Source organism: Plasmodium knowlesi, assembly GCF_000006355.2.
Source record: "Plasmodium knowlesi strain H genome assembly, chromosome: 3".
Lineage (NCBI taxonomy): Eukaryota > Apicomplexa > Aconoidasida > Haemosporida > Plasmodiidae > Plasmodium > Plasmodium knowlesi.
The window spans coordinates 715281-738372 of NC_011904.2; the positions used below are offsets into that span (position 1 = coordinate 715281).

At 42.8% G+C, this 23092-nt stretch overlaps 7 protein-coding genes across 7 annotated transcripts; 3 read left to right on the forward strand and 4 right to left on the reverse strand.

Moving 5' to 3' along the window:
- Nucleotides 1-915: 915 nt before the first annotated feature.
- PKNH_0314600 (NIMA related kinase 4, putative) lies at nucleotides 916-2787 on the forward strand (the record flags this gene model as incomplete). Its single annotated transcript, XM_039113832.1, has 7 exons — nucleotides 916-998; nucleotides 1129-1201; nucleotides 1380-1473; nucleotides 1635-1769; nucleotides 1906-2183; nucleotides 2384-2503; nucleotides 2638-2787. 7 exons carry the CDS (start codon nucleotides 916-918, stop codon nucleotides 2785-2787), a joined length of 933 nt encoding a protein of 310 aa, XP_038969444.1.
- A 1971-nt stretch (nucleotides 2788-4758) lies between these two features.
- PKNH_0314700 (actin-related protein, putative) lies at nucleotides 4759-7338 on the forward strand (the record flags this gene model as incomplete). The annotated part of the gene is made up of 1 exon (XM_002261077.1): nucleotides 4759-7338. The coding sequence occupies one exon, from the start codon at nucleotides 4759-4761 to the stop codon at nucleotides 7336-7338; it is 2580 nt and encodes an 859-aa protein (XP_002261113.1).
- A 397-nt stretch (nucleotides 7339-7735) lies between these two features.
- Nucleotides 7736-11563, reverse strand: PKNH_0314800 (conserved Plasmodium protein, unknown function; the record flags this gene model as incomplete). Its single annotated transcript, XM_002261078.1, has 1 exon — nucleotides 7736-11563. The coding sequence occupies one exon, from the start codon at nucleotides 11561-11563 to the stop codon at nucleotides 7736-7738; it is 3828 nt and encodes a 1275-aa protein (XP_002261114.1).
- A 1695-nt stretch (nucleotides 11564-13258) lies between these two features.
- Nucleotides 13259-14841, reverse strand: PKNH_0314900 (LEM3/CDC50 family protein, putative; the record flags this gene model as incomplete). Its single annotated transcript, XM_002261079.1, has 2 exons — nucleotides 13259-13882; nucleotides 14020-14841. The coding sequence occupies 2 exons, from the start codon at nucleotides 14839-14841 to the stop codon at nucleotides 13259-13261; spliced, it is 1446 nt and encodes a 481-aa protein (XP_002261115.1).
- Nucleotides 14842-16744: 1903 nt separating this feature from the next.
- PKNH_0315000 (60S ribosomal protein L11a, putative) lies at nucleotides 16745-17376 on the reverse strand (the record flags this gene model as incomplete). Its single annotated transcript, XM_002261080.1, has 2 exons — nucleotides 16745-17191; nucleotides 17302-17376. The coding sequence occupies 2 exons, from the start codon at nucleotides 17374-17376 to the stop codon at nucleotides 16745-16747; spliced, it is 522 nt and encodes a 173-aa protein (XP_002261116.1).
- Nucleotides 17377-19612: 2236 nt separating this feature from the next.
- On the forward strand, nucleotides 19613-20468 carry PKNH_0315100 (40S ribosomal protein S10, putative; the record flags this gene model as incomplete). The annotated part of the gene is made up of 3 exons (XM_002261081.1): nucleotides 19613-19697; nucleotides 19904-20065; nucleotides 20302-20468. The coding sequence occupies 3 exons, from the start codon at nucleotides 19613-19615 to the stop codon at nucleotides 20466-20468; spliced, it is 414 nt and encodes a 137-aa protein (XP_002261117.1).
- A 521-nt stretch (nucleotides 20469-20989) lies between these two features.
- PKNH_0315200 (uncharacterized protein) lies at nucleotides 20990-22465 on the reverse strand (the record flags this gene model as incomplete). Its single annotated transcript, XM_002261082.1, has 1 exon — nucleotides 20990-22465. One exon carries the CDS (start codon nucleotides 22463-22465, stop codon nucleotides 20990-20992), a length of 1476 nt encoding a protein of 491 aa, XP_002261118.1.
- Nucleotides 22466-23092: the final 627 nt, after the last annotated feature.

Genomic DNA, 23092 nt, shown 5'->3' on the forward strand with positions numbered 1-23092 from the left:
AGGTGAAGCGCGGTTTCAGGCACGTCGTTTTGGAGGTGACGTGGGGCCCATGTGCACGCGCAAAAGGAAGGCCAACAAATATCGGAACAAAAAGGTGCAAATTCAACGGTGGGGAGGCAAATCAAAAAGAGTTGCACAAAATCGAACTGCATGGCAGCTAGCCAAACATTAAAGAGTTGGAAAATAAAAAAAAAAAAAAAAAAAAAAAAAAAAAAAATGTTCAAAAAATGGAAAGGGGTTCCCATTAGTACGTACACCTGTTCTATAGGATTGCCCTCAGGTCGGTTGGTCGGGAAAAAAAAAAAAAAAAACACTCCCATGTGTATGTCACGTGTATGCCCACGCGTATATGTACCCCCCGCTCTGCGTACATGCGTTGTCGGAAAATGGCGGGACAACGCGGCACAAGGAGGCGGCCCCCAAGCCGAAATGAAGCAATGCAGTAAAAACAACGAAAAAGAAAGCAACAGAGAGAGTAATAACGCGAACAAAGGAAATTTACCGCCCAGCCGAATGGTAGCGTAAGGACAGGTCAAGTGCTCATATTATCGAGCAGTCTTCAGCAGGACTACGGGGAATTTTTCCGTATGGCACAGATATATATATATATATATATGTGTGTGTGTGTGTGTCTTCCGAGGCGGAAAGAACTTACCTGCACGTATACATTAACGTTTGTGTGTTTACTTGGCTTTCCCACTAAACGGGTCCCTCCTCCATATTGGTCTTCAGTCCTCCCCCGTGTCCACAACGAAATAGCACCTCAGCTCAGCACGTCCTCGTTCCTCAAAACAGAGGAAGTTCGACGGAGAGGCGTAGCAGAAAAAAAAAAATAAATAAATAAATAATAAAATAAAATAATTACAAAACAAAAGGAAAACATATAGTTGTTGAGTTCTCACCTCCCCTCCGAAAATGAACAAATATGAGAAGATCAGGGACATAGGGAAAGGGAATTACGGGAATACGATTCTTGTGCGGGACAGGAAGAATGACCAGTAAGTGTGTTGTAGGGAGGATTAAACGTTAAGGAGGTCGGCATTGGTAGTAGTTGTACCTGCCGCTGAACTGCTCACTGCGCGCGTCTACACTGTTCTTCATTCTCTTTCTTTCTGTCCCCGCCAAAAGCTACGTGATGAAAATAATTAATATATCTCAGATGACCCCAAAGGAAAAGAGGCAATGTTTGAAGGAGGTGGAGGTAGTGTCGAGCAGAGAGCCAAAACGGCAGTTCAGAATGAGGCGAAGTAAAATCGTCTCTGTTTGCATATGTGCACGTGTATACTCCCCCTCAGTTACAGCGTCACCCCCTTTAGGATCCCCCCTCCAAATCCAAACATACCTGTATGCATATGTATTTTTTTATACGCCCTCTGCAGTTACTGTCCAAGCTGAACCACCCCTTCATAGTAAAGTATATCGAAAGCTACATAGAGGGGGATACATTGAGAATTGTCATGAAGCACTGCAAAGGTAGGTCCAGTGGAGAACAAGAGACAGGGGGGGGGGAAATACAATTAATGTTCATGCGAACTGTAAACATGTCTCTCTTTCGATTCCCCTCTCTCTTTCTCTTTTTCTTCTTTTTTTTTTTTTTTTTCTCCAATACTTCTGGCGGCATTCACCCACCCAAGGCGGAGACCTCTACCATTACATACAGAACAAGAAGAAGCAGAACACACCCATAAAGGAAACGCGCATCCTGATATGGTTGACTCAGATTTTGACAGCGCTCAAGTTCCTGCACTCCAACCATATACTGCACAGGGGTAAGGTGGACGCGTGGTTGAAGCTAGTGGAAAATACACACAATAGTACACTCCGGCACGCCCATAAGAGTGCACGCCAACCTTTCTACAAGAGTACCCTTGGGTTCACCCCATTTTCCCCTCCCCCCCTTGACAGACATGAAGTCGCTGAACATTCTAATCGACAACGACAAGCGAGTGCGGCTTTGCGACTTTGGGATTTCGAAGGTCTTGGAAAACACCCTGGACTACGCCAACACCCTCATAGGGACGCCTTACTACTTAAGCCCAGAGTTGTGCAAAGATAAAAAGTACAGTTGGCCCTCCGATGTCTGGGCGACAGGCTGTTTGATTTATGAGTTGGCTACGTTCCGCACTCCCTTCCACTCCACCAAGGGGATTCAGCAACTTTGTTACAACATCAGATATGCTCCTGTACGTGCTTCCAGGCGGTTCACCACTACACGGAATACGCTTGGTCGTTTGGATTGTTTGTACCATTTGATCCCCTTTCTATGTGTGTATAGCGTAGGAGAGTATTATCAAGCACTTCTTCCTCTGTCACCTTCACCACACGGATTCCGCTTTTTTTTTTTTTTTTTTTTTTTTCCCGCTCATGGATCCACTTGTGACAGATCCCAGACTTGCCGAACATATACTCCAAGGAGCTGAACAACATTTATAAGAGTATGTTGATCCGGGAGCCCAACTACCGAGCCACAGTGCAACAATTGTTGGTGTCTGACATTGTCCAGGTGAAAAGGGGAGGAGAACGAAAGCGCCCGCGCCATGTGAACATCGCGTCAACGTCAATGTCCTGTCAATGCCACGTCAACACCACTTACACACCGCGTCGTAACCGCTTCCACGTCCCGTCCGCACCTCGCAGAGACAACTCAAATTACTGATTGAGGAGAAGATCCGGGAGAAGCAGAACATGAAAAAACCCCTGAAGGAAAAGTCCGCGGCTGAAAATGATGGGTCGGGTGCAAATGAACAGGAGGTCAAGACGTTGCTGTTGGATGTCGTCGACGCGTGAGGTGGTGAAGAGATAAATTGGGAGGTATATATTTGGGTGAGTCCCTTTTGGGGGGTCCAAGCTTTACTTCCACCCAAGAATGCTCGCCCAAAGGATCAGCTTTCCATATGACCAGACGCTACCACCGGGGGAAGTCTTCCAAAGAAAAAAAAAAAAAAAAAGAAAAAAAAAAAAAAGTGTCTAAGTTGGGGGAATCCATGGAGAGGCACCATAACGCTGCAGAGTTAGGTTGCACGTTGTTCATTTATTTATTTTATTTTATTTTATTTTATTTTTCTTTATCCGCACTTTTGATGATTGGACTGGTGGGTTGGTTTTTTCAATATTTTTTTTTTTTTTTTTTTTTTTTTTTTTTCCTGGTATTACGTACAATTATATATTTCCCATACGATGTAGCACTTGTAATTTTTTCTCTTTTCTTTCCTCTGTTGCTACATTCATTTTTTCTAACGTAGATGCGCTGGAGAAGCGGTTACAGTCCGAATGGGAGAGTATGAAAAGGTGACTTCGTCATGACTGTACGTTCGGAACAGATGCGCCTGTGTCTCAAGGTTAAGCGCATTCCTTTGTCTCGATGGTTCCAATTTTTATGTGAGTGCAGCATGCGCTACACTACTTCAATATTGCACTGGGTGCATTATAGCCTTGGGCCATGGATGCCATTTAGAGTTACCACGGTGAACGAAAATCTGTCATACATATAGTAGCCCTCCCCGCCTCTCTGCCTCCCTCATAGGGCATCGCAAAATATGTGGCGATCCCCCCACACAAACACACCCGCGCCCATGTTACACACAGGCGTATGAAGAGGTACAGTTGATATTCTAAAAAGGGGGGGAGGGTGAGGAGCACGAGAACAGAAAACAAAACCATGCGTACGGAGCTTTCCTTAGAGGAGCTAACCTTCTCCTTTGGCGTGCGCATCATCAGGAAAGACCCATATTTGTTCATTTCTTTCCCTTCGGTGATGTAGTAGCAAAGTGGTAATTCGTTCCTGGTTGGGAGGGACAACGGTATTCTTCGTACGTGGTAACAAAAGAGAGAAGGTGCTCTTCACTAAGGGGTGGGGTGACGCCTTGGTGTGCACAGGTATGTTTATCCAAATCGTCCATGTGATTGCATGCACCGGTATGTTTTACATATGTGGATCCTTTTCTCCCTTGACATGGGAGATGCCCTGCAGAAATAGGAACAAAGAGTCGGAAAAAAAAAAAAAAAAAAAAAAAATACTCTCCCCCAATAACCGATTTTGCCAAAGTGGAGGCACCTCCATGGAAAGGTACAACTGTGAGCTAATGTGGTCTCTTCAAGAAAAAAAAAAAAAAAAAAAAAAAAAAATCACAATTTTGTTGTAACTTTAATGACGTTTTCTTCAGTGATATAATTTTTTTTTTTTTTTTTTTTTTTTTTTTTTTTTTTTTTGTGGGGTTCCGCAACAGGATAGTTGTTCGGGGATCGTCCTCTCGAAATGGGTTCTCCTCCCACTCACTTCCCCACCACAGTGGCACAGCTTCGATGATTAGGAGAGCGCCAAAGAATTATTACCTGGAACTTGAAGAGACTGTAAAAAATATAGGTCCAGAGACTCGCCGCGGAAAGGTGCCTGGCTTAATATGATTCAGCGTACATGTGTATATAGGATAACCCGAATGGGAACCCCGACTTGATCTCCTCCACCTTAATGCCGCGAGGAAGTTTGCTAGTTGGTTAATTTCTACATAAAGGGTGAAGATCTGACGAATCATTTAGGAGCGGCGTAATGGGGAAATTGCGAAGAAGGGGCTAAATGAACAGTGTGGACGTGGCAACAGGGAGGGTGACAAGAAGGTAGTAGCGCTACTCGCTTGGCGAGCTAGCCAAATCTGTCATATTTTTTTTTTTTTTTTTTTTTTTTTTTTTTTTTTTTTCGTGAAGATAGTAGCCCCGTTGTGTGTTTTCCTGTCACAGTGTAATCCGCGCAGTGCAAACACCATGGCGGCACCAGTAAACATAGATGTCCCGAAGCTGATACTGGACAATGGAGGGGGGTTGATCAAGGGAGGCATCCTGCCAAGTTATTCCCAGATGAAAGATTCACAGTTTAATGAAATTGAACCAAAGTTCATAGTCCCTAATTGTGTTGGACAAGTGAGAAAGAAAAACATAATCCACATAAGTGATAGTTGCTATAGTATATGTGAGTACTTCTGCCACAGACCCCATGTGGATGGGTTGCTAATGGATTTGGAAATGCAGACGAAGATATGGGAGAAGATTTTCTCTTGCAAGCAGAGTATTGGATTCAAAATTAATGACATGGCCATCTGTGTTACAGAATCTTATCTCACCCCAGCGTACATAAGACAGGGAGTTATAGAGCTCCTGTTCGAATATTTCAACTTCAATCAAATAATTGTTGTGTCGTCTCAAACGATGTTGCCTTTTTCTTTTATTGGACTTAACCTGGGACAATATGATATTTTAAACCCTCCTGTTTTTTCCTACCGAAATGGGAGAGGCACGAAGGGTGAGTCATGCAGGAGGGGAAGGAAAGGAAGTAAATGCGTCAAGGGGAAGAACCACAATCTTAAGGATGACATAAATGGAGAGGGAGATGGAGATTGTGCTAATAATCATAGCTACTTGAAGAATGAGGTGGATAAATGGCCAGCTGGTGAATTGCAGGATGATTTGGAGGAGGAAAAGGAAGAGGGTGGATTGGGTATTTGTAGCCGCAGTGACATCTTCAGTGAGGTTAAGAAGGAGATTGTTGAGCTTGGGAACGGAATAGCACAGGACGAATGTACCAGTACCCCTCAGAAGAACGAGATACCTGAACAGGATGAGCCTCCCACGGAAAACAACGCATTAAGTAACAGACACATCTTCGTGAGAGATATCGAATGCTACAATAAGTACACGCACCGAGTGTACCTGGAGGAGCGCTTTCGAGGGGAGAACTGGCAGGAGTACCACTTTGGTCGCTTTTTCAACTGTGGCGATGGGCACATCCCCGGGAATGGAGTGGTGCGCACGTTACAGAGCAACAACTACATGGGTAACAGCTTCGCCGTCCAGGATCCCAATTTTTTACTACCCGACCAAATCGATCTGCACAACAGGTATTATGAACCAAACTTTAGGGATCTCCATAATTTCCAAAGCCATTTTAACAATGCCTATGTTGATAGTTTCTACAGTGAAGTTCTGAACGGGAACTACAACTTATCTTTGAGGAATCCCTGCGCCTTGTATGTAGATGTAGGGTTCTCTCACACATATGTGTTACCTTACATAGAATATAAGGTTATTGAATACGCCATCCTAAGGACCAAGGTGTCTGCTTCTATCTTAAACACCTACTTGAAGAATGTCCTCTCCTACAAACACGTGAATCTGGAACACAACGAGTTACTTGTGGAAAACATAAAGGAGCGGGCCTGCTACGTGTCGTTGGACTACGATCAGGATTTACAGAACGAGAAGAGGCGCCTGGAGGAAGTCAAGCGGCAGAGGATTGCTGATAAACTGGGTGCGCGGGAGGAGTTACTACTGAAGGAGGAGCTAGCCAAAACTAATGGAGAGTCGCACCAGAAGGAGGAGCTAGCCAAAACTAATGGAGAGTTACACGAGAAGGAGGAGGAGGACTTCAAGAGGCAAACCGGTGAGGGAGAAGACTCTTGCGAGAACGGCCTTCTCAACGAGGTACCTGTAGAGGGGAAGGTACACTTTGGAGTGGGCCATGAGAAGAGGAAAATAAAACTGGAGGAAATAAATACCAGTTGCAAGGACGGGAAGAACCCCAATGTGGATGATATCACTGAGAAGAATGGTGATAAAAAAAAAAAAAAGCGGACACAGCCTCACCTCTTTTACAGTTATAAGCTCATCGACTACAACAATGCGTCAAAGAGGGAGATCAGCGAAGTGTACGACACGCTGAGGACCAACTGTTCGAATGACTGCATTTATGTGGACTCCGACTTGGATGACCAGATGGAGTTTGCCAACTATTCTGAAGGTAGTGACATACAGAAGGTTGAAGTGAGTAACGAAAAAAAAAAGCTTAAATATGATGAGAGGTGTCACGACGGAAGCAGTCATAAGAGCCTACACGAGGGTGATCTCCGACGAAGGGAGTTACCAAACGATCTTAGCGTAAAGGGAAGACACACAGAAGCGGAGTATAAAAACGATATAATTAATTTAACGAATGAACGAATAGGAATTCCAGAAGTTCTTTTCAATCCAAGAGACATAAACCTAGAACACTGTAGCATCGTGGAGCTGATCTACAGGTGCATCTCGTTACTCCCTAAGGAAATCCAAAGGTACTTTGTGGCCCAGATATACATCTCAGGTGGTTCTACTAAATTCAAGAATTTCAAGCACAGACTGTACAAGGAACTACGTGCTATATTTCCAAGCGAATGGGAAATTAACATTTACTCTCATCGGAATAGTCTGTACAGTAACTACATTGGCACCTACGTTTGGCTGAGCGATCAGAACATCTACAAATACAACGTAATAACCCGGGAGCAGTACTTCAACTACGGAAGGGGCACCTAGGGAGTTCATCCGCTGGATACGCTGCCAAAGGGGTGGCTAAGCATAAGTTGACAAACAGTTAAACGTCGAAACGAGCCGCTCAACATGATGAACAGGCTCTATGGAAAACGAAAAAAAAAAAAAAAAAAAAAAAAAAAAAATGTGGGACAACATCTAACTGAAAACCCATTTGTGAAGATATAGTCCACGTGGAAAAACTTCGCGGGAAGTCTTCAATGGGAGACCACTACTACTCCCAATTTGCGTGCGCCAGTTTTTCCACAGCGCATCGTGTATGTGTGTGTGTATGCGTATGCGTATGTCTGTACGCCTGTACAAAGAGTAGGCACACTGCGTACAAACAGTAGCGCTTGACACCGCTTCTTTTAACATTCATCCCGATCACCCGATCTCTGGATCAGCTATCCATGTCTTCCGAAGAGAACTGCACAAGTGTGCTGAACTTGCTCTTTAGAAATTCAATCACTTTGGCCCTGTAAAGTTGACTATCAATGGTTTGGCCGAGAGGGTGAGACATGAATCCATTCTCCTTGAAGTCGATGAAGCTGATTTTTAGAACCTTCTCGGTGTAGTTTCTTTCTATATTCTCATAATCTTCGTATCGAGTCAAGGGTATGATATTTTTGAAGTAAACTTTGGTGTCATTCGTTTGGACCATCTTCAGGGTAAACTTATTTTTGGTGAGGAAGGAGAAGTCCAAAAGGTCGCTTTCTGTTGGCAGGAGAGCTGAGTAGATCCACAAGGCCGGCAAAGCATCTCTAGTGTCGTTACCTATATTCACTTTTTCGTTTTCCTTCACGTAGAACATGTGACCATTCGGGTCGTACACTAATTGGTTCCTTTTACTTTCCAAACATATGTATATCCCCTTGCGATACGGGGGGATCATGTACCTCTTCTTGTTGTGCTCAAGGTTGAGGATGTCGGTCATGTCGTAGGCCACGATCTGTTTTTTGTGGAGTGAGAAATGTTGAGGGGCTCTGGGTTCATTGATCGTATTGGGCATGGTGGCCTGTTGTGTCTCGTTTCTGTAGCTCGTCTGATCCGCTTCACTCATTCGGCTACTTGGTTGTCCTCGCTCGCTTGGTCGTTGCGCTTCACTTTGTTGTTGCACCTCACTTGGTTTCCATCTATCCAGGAAGTCTAGATATGCTTTCTGAATTTCGCTTAACTCAGCGTATTCTCCTTCCTTTGTGTTTTTTCCGTTGATGGCTGTGGTGATGTGCGCATTCGGTTGGAAGAAATGCCTCTGGAGAGTGACCTCTTTACTGCCTTGGGTCGTCGTCCCCTCGTGTCGCCCTCCCAAGGTGGTCATCAGAAATTGTTCAGTCGCTTGATCATACTGGCATTGGCTAACACCACAGCGAAACTGAATTATGTGCGCCCAGAAAATGGGTTCACTCAGCGAGGTGAAAATGGAAAAGGAGGTGTTGCTGATGAATTTGCTGGACTTTCCCTCGTGGTTCCTTTCCGTGTTGGTAGTGCTAAACACGTTCATGGTGCTCACTTGGGTGATGTTCTCTGTGCCGATAGTCGTTTCGGAGGTGTTGATCGGGTTGGATTGGATTCGACTGAGCACTTGGAGGAAGTTTCCTTTGGATACGAAAAATGTAGGAATGTAGTTGTAGACCTTCTGACTCTGGTTAATGGTTAGATTACACACAGACACGAGGAAGGGCATCCTCCTCCGGTGAATAAATCCCTCTCGTTGTACAAGTGGATGAGGATTAAGCGAGTACTCAATTTCTATTTTATTAACTCTATAGTGGTTGATATTTCCTTTAAGCAGAGTCATCACGTTTAGTGGCTTAGTGTATCCGGAGGAGTGTCGAACGTTGTAATGTCTGTTATGGTTTCCTGGGCCAAGAGTATCTACGTAGATCTCCATCACCGCTGAGTACTTCTTGGTTTTGTTCAGGTAGAAATTAAAAAGAACGTGCATGCTGTATGGCTTTTCCTGTGTGCATGTCTCCAATGGGGTTTCCTGTGCATTTCCCCCCTCCCCCACGCAGGAGGATCTGTACAGAGGGTTCGGGTGTAGACGCACATACAGATCGCTAACAACAATTGGCGTTTTGAATTCGATTGATCCTTTGGTGGACAACAAGAGGATGTCACCACTGTCGCGTACATGTCTATCCATCCAGTATGTTCTATCTCTAATTTCCTCTAAACGGGGATTTTCCACGTACAAGGATTTCAGTCTTTTGTACCGTTGCGCAGGTTCTACTTTGTCGCTCAGAATCTGTTCATGCCAATAGATTTTTCTTAATTCAGTTTCCGATTGGGAGGATTCGTGGGGAGGTGTATCTCCGCTTGAGTTCACTCCTACTGGTTCTTCTAATTCCCTTCCCCGTTGAGTATCCACCCTGTTGTCCCCGTCGATGTAAAAATGGAGCGGTCCCCACAGTGCACAAGAACTCCACGCACCCCTCGTTATCAAACTGGGATTTGCGTCCGAGTAGATGTAACGCATCTGAATGTCGTTATCTACGTACAGGTCATTGTAACATATGTCCACCTGGAAGATGAACTTTAGGAGAACCTTCTTCTGATAATTCCTTACAACCATGATACTTCTACTTATTCCATTGTAATCTGAATGCAATTTGAAGAGATTCTTTTTGTATTCATAATTTGCATGAACAGTTAGATTCTTTAATGGGTTCGTAGAAATTATGTCGGTGTATCCTTTGTTGTGGTTGTTTCTCTTCGACCACTTTTTGTATAATGTACTATTTGTCAGTTTCATGGTGTTTCTGAAGAAGTTCATTCCCCTGCGTGTTTCTTCGTTCCAGGTTGTCTTGTCACTTTCCTCTGGGGTGGTCCCATTAGGGGATGTAATTTTATCAAGAAAAAGGAGAATCTCGGAATTGCTAATGGAGTGGAAGAATGCACATGTGAAGGGAGGGGGGTCAGTGCGGTTTTTCTCTTTCGTCTTATAGTTTTTCCTAAAAGATATGCTACTGACTAGTGTCTTTTTTAGTAAAGATGGGAGTAGGGACCCCTCCTTACTTTGCCTTGTACATACCCCCACTCTCATCCCCCTGGTGGCTTTTATCATCCGACCATAGTTACTCCTTTCGGATGGTATTCTTAACTTGTTTAATATTTTGTTAATGGTACTTGGTGTGACATGTTTTCCTGGTAGTTTTCCTTCTTCTTCTTCTTCGTAGGCTTCGTTCATCTGTGGTGGGGTGGTCCTATCGGTGCGTCCATCTTTACGGGAGTTATTGCTAGAGGGTTGTTCTTCCTTCTCACCTTTGGAGAGGTCCAAGATCGACTTGATGTTGCCGACCCAACCATCGGTTCTGCTCGAAGTAGGAGTTGTGGCTGTACCTGTGAGGTAGGTGCTCTTCTCCTCTTTCCCAAGGGTGACATCCCCCTCAGGAGAAACCGCGCCTTCCTTCTTTTTCTTATTTCCCACCCCCAGGGAGTCTGACCTATCCAAAAAGATGTAATTGGAGTAGAAATCTACGTCCCACCCCTGCATAAAGATTTTTTTGAAGTCGATTTCATCAATGGCTAAAGACAGGGGGGATAGGAACGAAAAATTCTTCGCATCATTCAAGTGTTGTCCTATGAAGAGGCCTTTAAAATTGTACTTCGTAGGGCTCTGATTTAATTGGTTTCTGTTTCCTAATATGTTCGTTCTTCTACTATTGATAAAATAAGATGGGGATAGCTTCTCCTCGATTTTTATTGTATGCTCCTTCTTTTTGATGAGGGATGTGTATACGTTCACCAAGAAGTGGTAACCTTTCATCCAAATACTTTTTCTGTTTTTGTTTTTCATAAGTTTGTTTTCACTATGGTTATCTTCATCCTTTTTCGATTCTGCATCAGTTGACCCTTTTTCCTCTATAGGAATTGAATAGAAGGGCGTAGTGTGTAGGTAAGTATATTTCTCGTCGTCCTCTTCGTCATAGGTAACTTCTTTTTCCGTCTTCCTCTTGATTGGCTTCTGTTCCGTGTCCTGATCGGTCTGTTCATCTGCATAACCAATTGCCCCCGCGTGGACAAGGTGGCAACTCGTGTCACCCGAACTGGAACAACTCGGGGAAGCTAGTCTTTTGCTAATCAAGTTATCGAAGGAGGTGAAGATGTGCTCGCCGATGCGCTCAACGAAGAAGTCTGTGAGAGACGGGTGAACTACCACGTTGCTACTTCCGAGCTGAGGGATGGAGAGGTACGCCACTAGGGCGAAGACTGTAGGCGGAGCCATTTTTCCGGAGATGGCAGCGATGGTGCTAACGGTGGGACACGCGTTCCGTCACTGGTTCTGTCACTACTATCGTCACTGATTCCGTCGCTAGTTCCGTCACTGATTCCGTTACTGATCCTTTGCTCACTATTTTATTTTCCCTTCAGCCTAATCATCTGCCTGTCCCCCTTTACTTCCCCCGACGGCACTTCGCATATTCCCCCCCTGCAAGCCCCTTCACCCCGGTATATTCCTCCTCCACGAACACTGAATCGCATTCGCTTGCACTTGCTCACGTCTACGTGTGTCGCAAAGATGCTAGCCCAAAAAAAAAAGGAGCCGAAAAGAAAAAAAAAAAAAAAAAAAAAAAAAAAAAACACCCAGCGACCACGTAGAACCTCAAATGTGCCACTTCAACTTAGGAGGAGAATACATTTTTGGGATGTCAGCGCGGGGGTACAAATAAGCATGTAACGCAGTTGACTAAACGAGACGATGTAGGGATGCCTCACGAAGTGTTCTCCCGTTGGATTGGTATGCGTGTGCCACTGCATTTATCGGTACCTCGCACTGGAAGCTTAACGATCTTAACTCGGTTTTTTCACTTTTCTTTTTTTCCACCTCTTCCCCCTTTTTTTTCTTTATTTTTTCATTCCATTTTTTCATTCCATTTTTTCATTTCATTTTTTCATTCCATTTTTTCGTTCCATTTTATCATTCCATTTTTTCGTTCCATTTTATCATTCCATTTTTTCATTCAATTTTTTCGATCCATTTTTTCCCTTGGTCGTTCTTTATTGCCCTCTTTCTACTGGTCGGGTGGGGATCCAAAGGGTCGACCGGAGCGGAATGGGATTCCCCCCTTTGGAGAGAGCGCGTGTCAAGCACATGCAAGAGGGGGTGGAACAGGGCATATACAAATGCGATGACCCACGAATGCAGACACCCGCATAGCATGGACCGGCAACTCCATCCAAAGTGAGGTGAAGGGAGAGATAGGAGTGGGGTGCTCTTCTCCTTACACAGGATGGGTGTGTGTCCCATGCTGAGCCTCCCCCATTTGATCGGGTTATTTTACGAATAACTCTATGAAAGTAGGGATGGGTTCATCCCTCAGTTCGGCCCGTTCCTCTAGAGGAATACTTGATATGGAAACAGCGTGTAGTGTTTCACAAGTTCAGGGATGCCATGCTTTTTCCATCTGGCGTAGCGTTTCGTTCGTCTACTACTTGATGAAAGAAAAATAGATGACATGTGTGTGGTGAGGGGTGGGCATGGGTCATGTAGAAAACCAGACATTCACCCCTCCCCCCCACACAAATTAAAGCGGAGGAATGCCTCAAGGAAAATTTTAAAATGCTCAAAGGGAGTGGGAACAATGAAAAAAAAAAAAAAAAAAAAAAAAAAAAAAAAAAAACAGAAATAGTAATAGTAATAGTAATAGAAATAGAAATAGAAATAGATAGGTGCATGGACGGATTGAAAGAGTAGCAAATGAACAAGTATATGTGGTGGTAGTAACATGGGTAGAACAAAAAAACAACCCCAGCCCATTTTGCAAATGCGGATGGTTCGTGTGGGTGGGTGTGTGGTGTTCATCAGGGCGAAATAATTTTAAGGGATGTTAAGTTCATATTTTATTTTTCCCTTTTTAATGACAGGCATAGGCGCTTTGTCGTTTCCCCTCTTCACAACGACTTAGGAAAGGTTAGGATGCTAAATGTGTCCCATGAGTCGGGGGCGCTTCAATTGGTTGTACACGAGGCAGAGGGCAATGCAAAGAGACACGACCCCGATGATGACATATAGCACGCCAAAGGAACGCGACTTCTCGTTGATAAAAACGGAGCCCTCTGCTATGATCAAATATTTCTTCCCATGAAATTTCTTCACGGGGAAATTGTTCTCTATTTTAACGTAAATTGGTAAAGCAAGTTCTTCATTGAGCCTCGCATACCTTTTGCGAAATTCAGATAGTGCAGCTGTCTTCATCCAGACAATGAAGTGAGAATTCTCTACCCCAAAACCGTTTTTTTCGCTCATATTAAGGAGATTAATATATTTTTCTCTCATGAGCCAGAAATCAACTTGTTCTTTATTGTCGTCCATTTGTTCTTGTGATGGGTTTTTAAATTTGTTCAGGTCGCTGTACCAGGTGATTGCTTCTTTCGACTCGTCCAGTTCGATCTGTTCCTTGTGTGTTTTGTCTCTATATAAGGTGAACGTGTCGTTGAAGACACTGCGTGCGACGAGGCCACATGGGTGCAGTACCTTTCCTTCCTTGTTCTGGGCGAGAGGAAAACACTGCGCCAGGTCGTCTGGCCGGGTGTACACGGTGCCCTGAGAGGAGAGGGGGGGGGGGAAGTGTAGAGAAGGTTTTACAAGGGCTCTATCAACACGCAGTTACTTCGTTATTCGGGCGTTGCCACTGCACCATGAACACACCATCAGTGCGCCATGAATATATTCCTACGTACCATCAACTGGTTGTGGGACTTGGACATAAGATACTTCTTATGATTTTGATAAAAATTATGGAGCTCGTAGTAAATGTAGGCATGTTTGTGGAATGGCCTTGCGGGTCCCTGACAGAAGGCTTCGTTGATTTCTACTTGTATGGATTGTGCATTTGCATCCTTCCCACCGTAAGGCACTCTGCACTCCTTTCTCGTGGTAGATAGAGCAATGAGCAATAGACCTAACATGATAAATGTTACGGAGACACTTGTGTAGGCTATGATGAGTCCGATAGGTGTCCATGAACGTTGTTTTGAATTTAATTCTTGTTGTTTGAATTTTTCAAATAGGGATGTATTTTTTTTTTTTTTTTTTTTTCTTTCTTGTGAGTTTTTCCAACTTTGGTTATCATCTTTTGTCTTGTCTAGGATTATGGATGAGGAGGGTGTGTGGTGCCAAGGGAGGACAACTCCCTCCTTCTCGGCGACTTCCCCCTCGTCTTCGGTTAGTACCCTTTTGTTTAAATGTTCTTCAAGCGCATCCTTCTTCGTAACTTCGTTAAGGTTGTTGAAATCTTGCTTCGTGTTGGTAGTGTGGTGTTGTTTCTTCCCCTTTAGGGGAGAGTGCCCACTGTGGGGATAACTCCTGTGTCGTGTGTCTCTATCATGATGCAGTGATCTGATTGGTTTGACTGGTTTGCCTACCGGGGATTTCTCCCCTTTTTTATCGATGTGTCTTTGACTGAAAGATTCGTTTTGTTGAGGAGGGTTCGATTCCTTCAGGGCGACTGATGATTTTGTTTCTTTCCCTCTCTCATTGGTCCCATTTGGGCGGTTCATCATATGCAGTTGATCTGTCTAGTGGTGCAACCGTGACAAGGTAGGAGGGGAGAATGGAAAGGTGTTTACTTATTAGGTCACTGCTTCGTTCAAGTTGGTCTTTCTTCGGCTAGGTGTTAAGCCCGTTCTTTCGATCTCCACCCCCAGCGAAAGTTTTTTTTTTTTTTTTCTTTTCTTTTCCCACGTGAAGCGGTTTATCGGTGGGTATCTACATACGCACGTGTGCATGCATATACGTACGGATGTGCTTATGTATTTTATTTTATTATTTATTTTTTTTTTTTCTTTGGGACGATCCTTCTTGGGGGAAACGCGGGTTACCCATGAACAGGACTGCGTTATGAGGGCGACGAATGGACCAGCCTATTGGCGTAGATACTGTGCGTGTTGTTCTGCTCGCGTAAGGGGGGGGGGGGGAGGTGCTTGTTCGACGCACGGTGAGCGAGAAAAACGGCGTCACGCACTGTTGGTCTCGGCTCGTCACAGCCACACTGAGCTCACCTCGCCTCTCCTCAGTTGCGCGGGTCGCTGCCCCTGTGCTTTCTTCACTTTTTTCTTGCACACCGCTTTTCCTGTTCGCCGTTGGTTTTGCCCCATTTTGGTTTTCCCCTCTGCAGACACTTCACGTGCACGCGTTTGGGTTGCTCGTTCGGAAGGGGAGGAAAAAAAAAAAAAAATAAATAAAATAAAATAAGGAAAAAGAGAAGAAAAAAAAAAAAAAAAAAAAAAAAAAAAAAAAAACAGAAACAAGCACATGTATGTACACATGTATGCACATACACACATACGTGCGCGTTACGCGTGTTTTATTTTCCCTGACGGAATGGCACGTTCCTGGTGACACAAGACCACCAACAGTTGGGTCTTTACCCCCCTCATCTCCTTTTCCATTCTTAGAGATCACCCTCTTGAGTGATAAACTCCTTTTTCTATGTCGCACATTGGACGCACAGATTAGACATATATTAAGCAGTTCTGAAAAAAAAAAAAAAAAAAAAAAAAAAACACACCACAACACAGCCAATTAAAGCGAAGCAAAACAAAGTGCCTACAATGGGTGATGGAAAAAAAAAAAAAAAAAAAAAAAGGAAAGTATCCACCAAAGGGGCCTTCACAGAAATGGAACATTAGCTTTTTCCTTCTCTACCTAGAGGGGAAGATGCCTACACTCCTTAGATGAGTCCACCCCTGAACAATGTAACTTGCCTCCCACAATGAATGGTCGTCAACAGGAAGAATGGCACCAAACATAGGGACACACACCGATGGGATTTCTATCCGAGAGACTTAGCACCATTGGACCTTCATCAGTAAGAACAAAAGAGAAGGAAAGAAAAATAGGATCATGATGGTTTGGTGTTTGGGGGAAACAACATAACTAAACCGAAAGAGGGATAGCCGCCTGTTCCGTTGATAACTGTTTGCTCCTTTCTCCCCCCCCCCCCCCCCCCCCCCTCCTATTTTGGTAATGTTCCAGTGTGGATGATCATTTCACCTACTTGCCATTATGCCAAACTAAAGTCGTTCGTTCAATTGGGGGGGAGGGGTAAAAAAAAGAAGTTTCCTTTTTTTTTTTTTTTTAATGAGATAGATGTTTCATTTAAAAGGGGATAGATAGAGAAAAAGTTTCTTTTGGGACCACGGATGGTTCCTTTTTTTTTTTTTTTTTTTTTTTTTTGGACAATGCAGAATGCGGCGTGTGCACCTGCGCGGAGTGTGGTTTCGTCCACGCTTTCTATTCGGTCGCCGGGAAAAAAGAAAAAAAAAAAAAAAAAAAAAAAAAAAAAGGAGGAACCACCTTCTCTTCGCACAGCGTATGGGGTTATCGGTTCAAGTATGCGTACATATAGGTGGAGCACAACACACATGGTAAGGTGCATTGCTCACTGGGTCTTGTTTGTCTTTACTACTTAAGTAAAATACCATCGAATTTAGTTTGGAACCATTTCATCGCTTCGTCTTTTGTTACCTTATGTGTCTTGGAGATGGTGGATCGTTTTCTCCTTCTTCTGGTAACTCTATAACCTGGCCTGGACAAGTGCACGTAGAAATCCATTCCATAAATACCAGTAGATGGGTCGTATTTTATACCTAAGTCAATATGCTCTTGAATACCAAAACCAAAGTTACCAGTTTCGGAGAAGTTCTTCTTTCTTAATTCATACTCCTTGACCTTGAGTCCCTTCTCCAAAATTTCCAATGCCTTCTTCCCTCTCACTGTTACAAAGCAAGAAATTTTTTCGTTTCTCCTAACACCAAAGGATCTGATGGTGAATCTACATTTTCCAAAAATGGGTTTTTGTTCTGTGAGTTGTTCTAGCACTCTCGCTGCTCTGGTGAGCCTGTCTCCTGACTGCAAGGGTAACAAAAGGGGAGAGCGGTTAGGTTACTTACAATTGCCCAAGGGTGCTTTTGTGTATAAAAGAGGAAGAGCGCATATATCTTTCCATCCATCGTTCTTACCTCTCCAACGCAAATGTTTAGGACCAACTTGTTAACCTTAATCTCCCGCATGACATTATCCTCCTTCTTTTCCATCTTGAGTACCTGGTAAATAATAATAACCTTTTAAAGGGGGGGGGGGGGGGTTAGGATTTGTTCGGAGGGTCCAGTGAGCTTTTGTAAGCTGATTTGTATGCCCTTCCTTTAGAGCAACAAAAAAAAAAAAAAAAAAAAAAAAAAAAGAAAGAAAGAAAGAAAGAAAAAGAATTCCCAATTGGGTACTATATGTTGTTGTTTCTGTTACTTTTAAGTGATTTAGGGAGAAATTGCAAAAAAAAGCTGATGGCACAAAAGCGCTTCTTCCGTTGGTGATAAAAATTGATTTGCTTCTTTTCCTCTGGTGCGCGTTATCCGCAGCGTGGTGTTTCACTGTTTTGTTCACTTGGACGCAAGGATAATACTTTTTCGCTTTTCGTCCTTCCAGAATGGAAAAAAAAAAAGAAAAAAGAAAAAAGAAAAAAAGAAAAAAAAAAAAAAAGTGGCCTTTAATCCGAATGCGCCCCACGGGTGATCACAACTCTTTTAGTTGACGTGGAAATGGAAAAAAAAGAAAAAAATTCGCGGAGGGAAAAAATAATAATAAAAAGCAACAAAAGTGACGGAAGCGTGCTTACATATATATATATATTTTTTTTTTTTTACTTTCTCGTGGCGAGAAGAGAACACGCTGCTTGTTCAGGTCAACTGTTCATTTGTGTTTTAAATTTTATAAGGTTTTTTTTTTTTTTTTTTTTGCCTCATCGGTCAAGCTTATGCGTTTTTTTTTTTTTTTTTTTTTTTAATTATGCCACGGAAAAAAACAAGGTTAAAAAAATAATAAAAATACGAGGGGCATGATGCGACTGCGATGCGCATACTTCTCGTGTCGACAGACCGGGGCCAACATACCCCATGCGGGCAAGATTTTATGGGGACACTGTAAAACTTTGGCGATGCCCCCTTTTTCCCTTGGGAAGAGAAAACCTCTCACGTTGTTAGGAGACTCTTCCACACCCCCACATGGGGAATATTATTTCCAGCGGTGCGACTCCACTTTATACTGAGGGGAAAAAGAGAACCGATCCTTTGATTCCCCGCCCTATTCCACCTCACACATGGTTGTTGCGCTTCTTTCTGCCACGGTTTAGAGGCTTGGCCTTGCACCCAAGTCATCAGGTTGAGTTGACAAGTTCTACGTATATAAATAATGTACCATTTTCATATGCGCCTTTTTTCCACGTGTGGTTACATAGAGGAGGTACCCATGTATAGAAAAGGAAAAGGCGAGCATACTACAATACGATGGATCAAGTAGTGCCCACATGTCAATGAAAGGTTACTTTCACTTCCTCTGATGCTCTTGAAAGCATATATTGGAAAAAAAAAAAAAAAAAAAATGAAAAGAAATTTCCCCAAGGCGAGGTAGAGGGAGGCAGAATGCGCTGTTGGATGAATTTAGTGGGGAGAGGGGTTGCGAGGGGATAATACTTCTTCAAGCCTCGAAATTATAACGCACCGGTCCAAGGGCCCCCCCCCCAAAAAAAGAGGGGGAAATTTTTGTTTTTCTCATTCATGCGGGGGCTATATTATATAATATCCCCTCCTCTAAATATATATACTTTACAGGGGTAATTTTCACCCCGTTTTATTATATTGCTTAGACCCACCACCAACCGTTATGCCGTTTTTTTTCTTTTCCTTTCAAGTGAAGGGTGAGAGGGGGAAATGCCACTGTCCTGGCTATAAATAATACCCCCCAAACCATGGAGCGATAAAACACCATTGGAAGGGAAAAAAAAAAAAAAAAAAAAAAGTGCGCGGAACAGTTTTGGGGCCACCAAGGAGGAAAAGGCCATATATATAAATAAGTAAGCATAATATATCCACTGCGCTGTGCGTAACATATATATGGGTATAGTAACACAGTCCCAAAAATAAAAGTTCGCGTATTCCCTTGCTCTAACTCGGAACATCCCCTAAAAAGTGAGAAAAAACAAAAAAAGAACGTTTTTTCCGGTAGAAAAAAAAAAAAAAAAAAAAATTCAAACTGGTCAACTGGATAAACTTCCTAATTAGCCAAATATACAACGTAAAAAAAAAAAAAAAAAAAAAAAAAAAATTGAACAGGCAAATCGAATAAAAACAAATAAAAATAAAAAGAAATAAAAACAAAACAATCCAGTTCAGCTTATCGCCTTTCCCTTTTCGAATCATTAACCAAGTTTTACCACTCCAAGCAGAATTAGCTTTTTTTTTTTTTTTTTTCCCACTCTATTACGTTTAACTGAATCTCATGGATAATAAAATGTTGCCTCACCACAAGTACAGTTATATCCCCAAGCAAAACAAAAAGCTCATTTATGAGTACTTGTTCAAAGGTACGTGTGGTGAAAGAGTGTTCACCCTGGGCAGGGCCCGATGACTCTTGTGTGCCACAACGTTCTTAGCACAACGTTCTTAGCACGACGTTCTTATCGGGACCTTCTTATCAGGAGTCGTTTTTTTTTGAAACGCATTCTGACGACTGTTCCCTCCTACCACTGTATTGTGCCACATTCCCACCCCACCCACACCGTTCTCGCAGAGGGAGTTATCGTCGTTGAGAAGGATGCCAAGGTCCCTCGACACCCCCACCTTAATATGCCCAACCTCCACATCATGATGACACTGAAGTCACTCAAGAGCAGGAACTACGTTGACGAGAAGTACAACTGGAAACATCAGTACTTTATATTGAACAATGAGGGTAAGCCCATGCACTATGAAGTGATGTCAACAGAAGTTGAGATGAGTAAATTGAAGTGGGCCCCTTACCCCACATCAATCGGCTTGTCCCAATTTTCCAATGTACTCTGATCCTTCCACCAAAAAAAAAACGTATCGTCCTCCCCCACCCTGATAACAGACGTATCACTTCATCATCACAAATATATCGCTCCCACATTTTTTTTTTTTTTCTTTGATCCCGCGCCCCCTCTGTAGGCATTGAATACCTAAGGGAGTTTCTTCACCTGCCTCCATCGATCTTTCCCGCTACTCTGTCAAAGAAGGTCGTCAATCGGGCCCCCAAGATGGAAGAGGAATTTTCTAGAGAGTTGAGACAACCAATGGGAAGGGGTCGATCATACGACAAGAGAGCCTTTGAATAGGCATTTGCACATTTCCCCCGTGGAGTGTACTACATATGCGTTGTACCACATGTATCTCTCATAGCGCACCGCTCCTTCGTCTTTTTTTTTTTTTTTTTTTTTTTTTCATTTTTTTCTCTCCTTTAAATTGTACCATGCATTTAGTACCTGTGCCCATGGGAGGGACTCCACTTTCTTCTTTCCCTCCCCGTAAAGAGCATTATTTATGCTTGATTTTTGAAGAAGAAAAAAAAAAAAATTACGAACAAAAGTAAAAAATATATATTTTTTTTTAAATTACGTAATGAGCATATAAAGGAGCAGTGTTGTTAGGAGCTTCATTTGATGCAAAAAGGAAAAAGTTGTTACTTTATTGGGAACAAAAAAAAAAAAAAAAAAAAAAAAAAAAAGAAGATGGGTTAATCTTTTTTTTTTTTTTTTTTTTACGGAACAAACAGAGAGAGGAGCCCAGACAGAATAGGGGCGTATTATGTTTGTGTGTCTATGTGAGTCGTAGCTTCTCTACCGTGGTAATGGCCGTTTCACTTCCTCCTCTTCTTTTTCTTCTTCCTGCGTGGTTGCGTATCATCTTCAGGGGTAACCTGTACTGATAACTCCTGCGGGGTGATGCGACCAGCGAGGATATCCTCCCTACGCTGTTTCCGCTTGAGATATTTACTAGTAATCATTTTGTTAATCTTGGCTTGAATGACTTTGTAATTTTCTTCCTTCTTTTTCACATAATCTTTGAAGAAGGAAGGAAGTTCAATGTCGTAGAATTTCATGAGGGAGTTTTTAGTTTTCTCAGAGAAGAGTTTTCTTTCTTTTTTGTAAGTGGCGTTTTGTGAGAGCAGGTTTTGTTTCATGTTGTTGTGATTAAGCGCTTCGTGGTAGCTCTTTTGAAATTCGCTCTCGCTGTAAGATGAGAAAACTTCTTTAGCTCTCTCATTGAACATAAAATAGATGTAATCTGGTTTGATCCCCTCAAGGAAATCCCTATTCTTAAGTTTTCTCATGATGGATTCTAATTTCAGGAATGCATAATCTCGACTGAGTTTATCTGGACGCTTATCTACATTGAGGAAGTCGAAGAACATTTTCAGAATGGCTGGATGGATTCCCTGATTACTTATTTCTCTGTTCACCCTTATCATAACGATAGGCATAGTGGTCTCATCTGGTTGTAGAATTTTCTGAATACGCTCATGATCATCCTCACCTGTTTCAGGCGATACTTCCTTCAAATTTCTCACGGCTATCCACTCTTGCCATAGAAGTTCCTTCTCATACATGAAGACATTTGTGTACGATGGCATGAGGAACTTCCTTCTATACTCCAGTCTGTAACAGAATTCATCAAAAGTGAGTTCAGGTTGATTCTTAAAAAGAGAGTCTATTAGAAGTCTCGGGGTTAGTGAATGAGAACATAAGTTTTTAAAAGGATCTCCTAACCTCCCAATCAGTTTTAGCAATTCATATTTTACGGGATCAATTAGACCAAAGGGTAATTCCATTCCTTGTAAGTACTGTCTTTTCACTTTTCCTTTGAGTAGAATAAATGGATCCCTTTGTACAGTTTTCTCAGGGGCTGGTAACGATGTGTATGGGTATCCGTCAAGGAGATCTTCAATCAGTTTATACTTTGATGAACTCTTAAATTCTACTCCTTTACTTATTTTTTTTTTGAGATTTTCTTCTTTTTTTTTTTTGTTCACTACTATTTTTGTTTTCAGTTGATTGGCTTTTTTCTGTGCCGGTTTGGACACGAACAGTCGCCACGCTGGCACCGTTCCTCGCTCTGGTGCCCACTCCGGGGGGATGAAACACGCGCAACGCCGTGTCACATTAGAAATCAGGACAAGTACGGTGGAGAGTAGCAATGCGGTGGATCGGTAAGAGAACAGACTTGGTCGCAGTAGCAAAATTGCCAAAGCGATGAGCGAGGTCTCCACGAGCAACTCCATGCGGCGACGCCTTCGCCGGCGAAGGGCCCGCACATTCGCGCGTCCATGGGGCATATGCCGGCCTTGCACCGCGGCATCATTCAGATTGATCAAAAGGGGGTACGTGACGCCATGGGGCAACGGAATGCTATCAAAAAGGCACAAACAAAGAGCAAAAAAAAAAAAGAGCAAAAAAAAAGAGCAAAAAAGAAAGGGAAAAAAGAAGGATAAACAAAAAGGGTAAAAAATTTGGGGGAAAAATAAATGTGCAAAAAAAAAAAAAAAAGAGAAAAAGGCACAGGAGGAAAAAATGATGGACGGAGTAAAATCCGGAAAGCTGAAATTTGGAAAGAACTCATTGACCTAGGCGTCGTCATCGGGAGGTAAGAATCGGAAGAGGTCGATTGGGTCGACTGTTCCTTAGAAAAATATAACCCCGTTTGCCATTTTATTTTTTATTTTTTATTATTTTTTTATTTTATTTTTTTTTTATTTTTATTTATTTTATTTTATTTTATTTTTTTTGTAACTGTTAAATGGTCTTAAGAAGAGCCTTCTGTGTGTGCTCACAGTGACTTGCCGTGGGTTCGGTTTATTCCCACACTTTCGATGCACACCTTTCCCCTTTTCCCCCTTTCCCCTTTTCCGCTTTTTCTCCTTTCCCGCCTTTTCGCTTTTCCGCTTTAGTGATTTACCACTGCA